Consider the following 8737-nt stretch of genomic DNA (forward strand, 5'->3'; position numbering starts at 1 on the left):
TTGCAAAAGTTTTAGTATATAATGTATAATAATATACAGCCAAAATTACATAATCGATGCAAAACTGCCACGTAACATTAATATTTTATTGATAATTCAAAATCATCGATTGTGTTTACAATATTATGTAAAATTTTAATTTACCAAAAAAGAATAATGTAATGATTGATAATCTTGAAGATACTCGATAAAAATATTGATTAATTTGAGAATACAAATCATGAGATTAAGCAAGTTTTGATAAGACATCTCTAATTTATAAAGTCAATTTAAAATTCTATTTCATCGCCAACGCAAATTGACTTTTTATAAAAATAAAATCAATTATACATTGTATTTCGTTCGATAAATAAGTAGTATATATATACCGACAAAGTCAATACTTTCATATCATAATACTTTGACAATTTTTAAATTTTACTAGCATCTTTTTTGATGGATTTATATTGTATATTAAATAGAGCTATATGTATACATATAAACAGAAGCTATCCATACATATATATTTGTTATCAATTATTTAATAAATGTCAAAGGATATTGAAATAAATTAATTGGAATTTATCCCTAAGAATTCAATTTAAACTCGTCTCCCAAAATTTTTATTCAACTATTTATATTGCCGATTGGATGCTAACTTTAATTAAGTTATTTGAAAAGCTTACATCTATCATTATATTCACATTATTTTTATAATATATCAATTATAATATATAATAATAATATATAAATAATATATCAATATTTTTAAGCAAACATTTTTATTCATTGATATATGTTCTGACACAAAAAAAAATAATACATGGCTATTTACTTAAGTTACGTCTATCTAAAATTCTAATGCTTTATTTAAAAGCCAATTATTATAAACAAAATTATTAATTTAAGCTTGAATCATATTCAGAATGTCGACGATAATAATATTTATTCTGAAAGTGTAGAACAATTGTATTGCATACAATATAAAAAATTTGAATTATGAAATGTATGAAATTTTTTAAAGTATCGTTCAAATTTTTTACATTCATTCATAAACTTGTAAAATATATTCTATATCATCTACAATTTAAATCTTGAAAATCATATCATTTCAAATGATGAACATATTTTATAATTACTTAATAATACAGTTATTATAATGCATTGCAACATTATTTCATTATTGATAAAAAAAAAAAAAAAAAAAAAAAAAAAAAAAAAAAAAAAAAAAAAAAGAAAAAAAAAAAAGAAACCATGTTTTATTCTATTTATAACAATGTACATTTCTATTCGATCAGCTTCGGATCTTATATAATGACAGTGTCTGTAAATTATTGAAGCAAATCCTTCACTCTAATGGAAAACTGTTTTTTAACTTCGAAAACTATAATACCTACAGCCATTCCTGCATTTAAACTATCAATATTATTATTTAAAGGAATATTTACTCGCACTCCATTTCTACTTTTTGTCAATTCTACGGAATCGATACTTAATCCTTCTGTTTCACCACCAACAATTAAAACTATTTCATTTTTTGTATAGTCTGCGGTATAATAAGGAACAACCTCTAACTCATTTAGCTTCTCCAGTATTTCATGTTTCTTCTTTTTCTCATGAATGATAGGTTTTACAATTGTCTCTTCTTCAATTCTTTTAAAAGGATTGACATTACTATCGGCAATGAAAACATTAGCATCTGTGCTTATCGATGATTTAATGTCATCCCAGGTTTGTGCACCAAAAATTGGTATTCGAAACTGAGCACCCGCTGCTGCTCGCAAAACTTTAGCATCCCAAAAGTCGACACATCCTAAAAAATATCAATGCTTAAGTTTATATTTACTTTTATAGGATCGTTACCTTTATATATCACTATTACAAAATATAACATTGTAAAATGTATAAAAAATAAAAAATAAAAAGAATAAAAAGATTTTGATGTAAATCTTTTGGAAGATTTAATTATGATATTAACAGTAGAAACTATTTTAAAAATTTAAAAGACTTTTTTATCTATAATTTGAACATTTTTTAAACAAATTATCTCATCAAATTACTTCTTTAAAAATTTATTTCTTGAACTAAACATTAAACAATTAACTTTTCATAAAAAATGAAATTAATAAATATATATATTATTATTCTTAAATAATGATCATAATTGTCAGTTCCATTATTTTTTTTCTATCGCAGTCATTTAAGGATATTTTAAATAATATTATGCTATACCAATAAACTTTATGATAAGTAGAAAATATTGTACAACCAAAATATTAAAGGCAACAATTCACAAATATAAATTAATTTTTATACACGTTAGATAATGATGTATATAAAGAAAAATTTAACACATATAGACCACAACATTATTTTGAATAAATATTAATTATTGATTTTTAAGTTATGCACCAAATTTCTATTTATTTAGTCAAATAATATAGATTTTAGTCGGATATATATATATATATATATATTAACATTTTATATATTTCAAAAATAATCTTTGAAAAGATTTATGATAAATAAAATATATATATATCGATAAATATAAAGTTATAATTTTTTCTTCTGCAAGAACTCGACTAACCTTTGGATAATAATACTTTTTCACAACCAGCTCCAGCCGCTGCACGTAAAATGGCGCCCATATTTCTTGGGTCGCGAATATTATCGCAAATAATAGTAATTGGCAAAGATGTGGACGTTACCTCAACAGCATTTGGTTTTTCAAAAATTGCTAAAAATAGTAAGACAATTATTAAAGCGCTACCGAATATTAGCATTGCTCCATTATATTCAAAACAGTTAAATTACCCATTACACCTGGAGTAGTCGTTAAAGTTGACCATAATTGAATTACTCTATATGGAACCTTATAAAATTGTGTTTCATTCTTTTTAATAGGTAAATTTTGAATATCTTCATACCTACTAAAAATGATTATCTCTGGAACTAGTCCAACTTTAATGCCTTCTTCGATTAATCTCGTACCCTCTATGATTATCCGATTTTTTTTATTTTTTTGTTTTTTGGTTTTTATACTCATCATTAATGATCTATATAAAAGTAAATAAATATAAATATACGTCGATGTGGATTTAATAACATTGCAATTGCAATATGAAATGAAGACAATACTAACGTGATTATCTTTTCATTATTATATATTTTTGTACTGATTAAATTTCTTTCCTTCTTAGGTGCTTCTTTGACGTCGTCACTCCAGCTTGCTTCTTCTCGTTGCTTAGCATCTATAGCTTTAGATTTTTTTGAACGAGGCTTTTTTTGTACTTCTAGAATTGGAGGAGTTGTATTTTCTTCAATGTCAAAAAGTTCATCTGCATTCTCAATATCTGTATACATTCTCGGAGCAAATCTAGCATATTTTTTGCATGGAACGATTAAACAAGATTTAACATCAATCGCATGGGAAATATTTCGCAAGTTACTTAATGTCAACTGTAAGCTTTTGAGTAACATATTTAAATATATTTATTGACAAGGATTTACTACAAAATTTTAGCATTAAAATTAATGTTAGCTTAAAGCATCAATAACATTGGTAACATTTTTAGGTTAAATTTCTAACACTGTCCTCTTGATTGTTGTACAAGTATTGCTTTCAAATTACCAAACTCATTTATAATTAGGTAAAATTTAATTGAAAAACTATCTAAAAAATCCTGCGTTTTCTGCTTGAAAAATTTATGATTTTTATTGTTCGGTAAATACAAGAAATAAATTTTATTATTTCGAAATTGATAGGAGAGAGAAAATCGCATGCGCACTACAAATTTTTTATTAATTTTACATCTCCTTTGCGGGAAATAAAAATTTTAAACTTAAAATTAAACTTTCCAAATAGTATCGAATTAGGAAATCGGGTGTCAGCGAATCGTTGATATCCGAAATAAAATATTGAGAAACTATGTACTGCATTTTTAATAAATTGCTATTTAATTGAAAGAAATGAGGTAACCTCGATGTGCACTTTACTCACTGAATGTTTGCTAAAACTTGTGAAAAGTGTCATTAATTAATTAAAAAAATGATTTTTTTTTTTTTTACATAAAAAGACCTTTTAAAAATTCCTTTTAATGTTAATAATACTGTATGCGATAGTAATATAAAGCGACTAAAACGCTTATTAATACAAAATTAAAAATTAATCCTTTATACAAACGGTAATGTCAGACGGAGCATAGAAAATATTCACTTATAAATGTAGAGAAAAAAATCTAAATGGTTATGAATATTAAAATGTTATTGATATTCTTAATGCTGTTGCTTCTGAAAAAAAAAAAAAAAAAAAAAAAAAAAAAAAAAAAAAAAAAAAAAAAAAAAAAAAAAAAAAAAAAAAAAAAAAAGTAATAAATTAATAAATAAATAAAATAGGTTACAAAAATAATATTTGTATAATTAATTGTATTATAGGCGTAATCGAACTCTTAATATTCCGGAAGATCGATTTTGTTGACCATTGAAAATTCAAATAAATAACGGAATATTATCGAAACTGACGATACCAATGAATTTTTTCATTTTAACATTAACGTGTGTCGCTTTAATAGCGATAAAATCTTTATGATAGACATTACGGCATATTAGTAGTAGTAGTAGTAGTAGTAGTAGTAGTAGTAGTAGTAGTAGTAGTAGTAGTAGTAGTAGTAGTAGTAGTAGTAGTAGTAGTAGTAGTAGTAGTAGTAGTAGTAGTAGTAGTAGTAGTAGTAGTAGTAGTAGTAGTAGTAGTAGTAGTAGTAGTAGTAGTAGTAGTAGTAGTAATTTTTTTTTTTTCTTTTTTCAATTAATGCTATCATCATACGGACTAAATAAAAGGATAAATCTGTTCCATTTATATCGTTGACATCTCTCATTTCACATACAATGTAACATTCATACGAGGAGTTTATTTATCTTGAATCATCGTTATTTATGTTTTTGATGAAAATTTCGAACTAGTTATAGAATAAAGTAATAATCGACGCTCGAGCGTTTACCTTTATAATATTTGATAATGATCTTGATATCCCCGTGTTCCCGAATCACAGCTTCCTACCAACACATAGCCACTTTCTCGCCATTATTGTATTATAAATAATGCCCAGTAATTTGCTGTGTGCTATTACCATTCAACTAACTTTTATTTTTATTTTTGCGTAAAAAAAACTCCAGTCCATCAGTGGATCTTATGTAACAACGAGATCGCTAAAAGGCCGAAGGATATTTCATTATCTCTCGTTAATTATTTTAAAATATTTTAATCGAGCGTCTTTTTATAAAATATCGAAACAAGACAGTAAATTTCATCTCAGATCGTTGGCCATTCGTTACTATTTCATTTAGAAAGAGTTTTAATGATCGATATTGGCCGATCGGCGCGTCCGATTCCCTCGACATAATAATTTGGATTTTACGGTTTCTCGAGTCTGCCACCGTTTTATCCTCTCATCGAATAACATCATTCAAGTCATTCAAGTCCACATTTTACTACAATTTAATTACACAAAAAAATATTAATTAACATTAAGCAGAGAGAGAGAGAGAGAGAGAGAGAGAGAAAGATATTCTTTTCTCTCGCCTTCGACAATTCGCGTAATTCCTTATTCGTCGTATCGCCAGACCTCGAGTGCCCACTCATCTTATTAATCGCACTCGCGCTCCTTCAAGTAAGCAATTATATTATATATAATATATATATATATATATATATATATATATATATATATAATAATAGCAGTACAATTCTCTTGCTGTGTAGTGAAAAAATTCATTGTTCTTACTAGCCACGGGCCATTACAAGGAGCATCCCCGCATCTAAAATATTTAACGAAGCGGCAGTGTTCGAAGGACGTGAATCCTTATTGGAGGATAATCGAGCGATTCGATTGGCTATATCTTTCAACCTACTAGACAAGTCCTTTTAATTAATTTCCTTGTTACTACTATTTTGTTGTTATTGGCTTATTAGCCTGCTATTGGCAAATAGCATTTATATTCAAATAGTTGTAGAGAAACAAATACTTTTAGCGTTATATTAAGGATAAAAATGTTAGCTCAAAAAATGGCCTACAACTCGTGGTTGGAAAATTATTTTACAATTTGCAATAAAAGGCTTGGAAGCCTTCGAAGAAAAGGCATTTGGACATGGGCATGTCGAGGCACATGTCTATTGACATGCCGCATAGCACGTATGCGTAGGTGTAGGTTGAGTTTGGAAAGAAGTCCTTCTTACTCGTTAGTTTATGGCTAAAGTCGTCGATTGGTCGGAAGTTGGACAACAAAATTCATTGGTCGTAGATTAATGTGATAATGGTGCACGAGGAGAAAGATAACGATTGTAGATCATTGAATAAATTTTATCGAGAATTAATAGTCCTTTACGGCCTATAATGCCGCCTGCTAGTATACTTTCGTTATTAATAACAATTCAGTGTTTTTGACATTTAAGTAGTATGTTGAATTAAGAAGAGGAATCGCACTGAATTATTATTGTGTGTTGCACTTGCGTAGCCATGAACAGAGGCACAGCGGCGCAGACGAAGAGACAGCAGACAGAAATTTAAGTAAACACAGTGTGTAAATAAATATTTTCTACGATATTATTTATCTGGTATTACGTTTACGTGTGTATTGTATTTAAGATTTTATGGCAAAGTAAGGTGAAGTAGAGCGTTGTTATGGGGATAAAGTAAACAGGATATAAGAGGATTCGAAATGTCTTCAAGTGATAATTTTTAAGCGAATATGAAAATGTTCTTTGTATTCTTGAGTAATTATCAAAGATCGTTGAAAAAAATTTGTAAATTTGTAGCCTCTTTGCGAAGAAACGAGATGCTTTAAAATCGTATAAAAATGTTACCAGGCATCGGAGTGTTTGGAACTGGAAGCGTAGTAAAAGTATTCATTCCTTTCTTGAGAGAAAAGGGCTTTAAGATAGAAGCCATTTGGGGACGTACCATTGCAGAGGCTTCGGAAATAGCTGCTGATCTTGAAATTCCATTTCATACGAGTCGCATAGACGACGTACTCTTGAGAAGAGATGTCGACCTCATATTTATCATGTGCTCGCCAAGTTTACATGCACAGATTGCCGTTAAAGCTTTGGGGATTGGAAAGCACGTTGTGTGCGACAAGCCAGCTGGACTGAGTCAAAGCGAAGCTTTAAAGATGGTCAAAGCTGCCCAGTATTATCCTTCCCTTATAAGTATCGTTAACCATAGTTTGCGATTTCTTCCAGCTTTCATCAAAATGAAGCGAGAAATTGAAGAAGGCTACCTAGGGGGACCCATCAACGTCATCGAGGTTCGAGTACAAATGGGCAGTTTGGTACAAGAGGGTTTGTACAAAATTTTCTCTTTTTGAATAAGAAACAAATTATGCCTACTCTTGTGTTGACATTTTGTGTGTATACTCTTTATGTCAAACACACACACACACACACATATATATATATATATATATATATATATATATATATATATATATATATATATATGTATACACACGCTCGTTGAGAATGTATTATTGCTAAAGTTCAAACGTTTGCATTAACTTTTATTTTAAATTCTTTCGATTAATCGAATGTCTTGCATGATCAATGTTGAAAAATAAAATATTCTACTTTATACGTTAATATAAACAAATATTTTGTGTTGGGAGCAAATGGTCGTGCCCTCTGTAACGTTAAGAATTGATTGTAGGCTACGACTGGCTGTGCGACGAAACAATGGGAGGAGGAATCCTAGCCCTCGTTGGCAGTCACGTTATAGATTTGATATCCTATATAACGAATCAGAAGGCCATAAGAGTTCACGCGGTTGTAAGAACGTTCACCCAAACTACAAAACACGTCAATGGCATCAGACACATAACGTCTCCTGACTTCTGCTGCTTTCAAATGGAACTCAATGGGGGAACACTGGTCACGATAACATTGAGTAATCACTTGCAAGGTCAATTGTCACAGGAAGTCTTGATCTGTGGCTCGAATGGACATCTTGTCGTACGAAGTGGTGACTTGCACGGCTGCAGAGGACAGCAGGAAGAAACCCTATACCTGGACGTAGAAAATGTCCAGGAATTATCGCCAACGGCAAACTTCATTCCTAGGCCCTACATCAAAGGACTTCATAAAATGATAGTTGCGCTGCGCGAAGCTTTCCAACCCGTCGAAGATAAAAGAGGATGGATAAAGGAGCCGGTATCGCGAGCAGCCACATTCGAGGATGGCCTGTACGTTCAGGCTGTCATCGATGCATTGAAGAGAAGTAATAAGCGACGAGAATGGGTCAAGGTCACCATTATGACGGAGGAACCAGATCCGAATCCTTTGTTAAGTGCAGCCGTTAGAGCAACGGCCATTTCGATTTAAGCGAGCGGTCCCGTTGCGACTTTTATTGCAATTCTTTAGTGTTGGCATTAAATTTTCGGGCAATGGTATCGTGAACTTCTGTATTAAAATTTCTAAATAAACGATTTGATCGAGAATGGGGGAGAATGATTTGGAACAACTATGTAAATTACATATTGAAGAATTCCGAGGTCCGGTCGTCTCGATAACCGTGGCATTAAATTATTTTCAAACTACTAACTTTTCAGTCCGCGAATGGTTATTTATGACGATAGAATCAACAAGCGCATCGAGGCCTTAAATAGGCAAACGATTAATATCTTATACAATATATTTTGTACGCGAAATTTAAATTCAAACATAAATTTTTCACAATTATATTATGTTAAAGATTGTGTTGTATTG

General features: G+C 29.8%; 2 protein-coding genes across 2 annotated transcripts; one reads left to right on the forward strand and one right to left on the reverse strand.

The window, feature by feature from the left end:
• Window positions 1-1263: 1263 nt before the first annotated feature.
• Window positions 1264-3463, reverse strand: LOC105361631 (rRNA methyltransferase 3, mitochondrial). The gene is made up of 4 exons (XM_011498883.1): window positions 3125-3463; window positions 2797-3038; window positions 2570-2719; window positions 1264-1792 (listed from the first exon to the last, which is right to left on the reverse strand). The coding sequence occupies exons 1-4, from the start codon at window positions 3460-3462 to the stop codon at window positions 1311-1313; spliced, it is 1212 nt and encodes a 403-aa protein (XP_011497185.1). The 5' UTR covers window position 3463; the 3' UTR covers window positions 1264-1310.
• Window positions 3464-6808: 3345 nt separating this feature from the next.
• On the forward strand, window positions 6809-8423 carry LOC105361275 (glucose-fructose oxidoreductase domain-containing protein 1). The gene is made up of 2 exons (XM_011498391.1): window positions 6809-7318; window positions 7683-8423. Exons 1-2 carry the CDS (start codon window positions 6835-6837, stop codon window positions 8351-8353), a joined length of 1155 nt encoding a protein of 384 aa, XP_011496693.1. The 5' UTR covers window positions 6809-6834; the 3' UTR covers window positions 8354-8423.
• Window positions 8424-8737: the final 314 nt, after the last annotated feature.

This window comes from Ceratosolen solmsi, unplaced genomic scaffold, assembly GCF_000503995.2.
Source record: "Ceratosolen solmsi marchali unplaced genomic scaffold, CerSol_1.0 scaffold30, whole genome shotgun sequence".
NCBI lineage: Eukaryota > Metazoa > Arthropoda > Insecta > Hymenoptera > Agaonidae > Ceratosolen > Ceratosolen solmsi.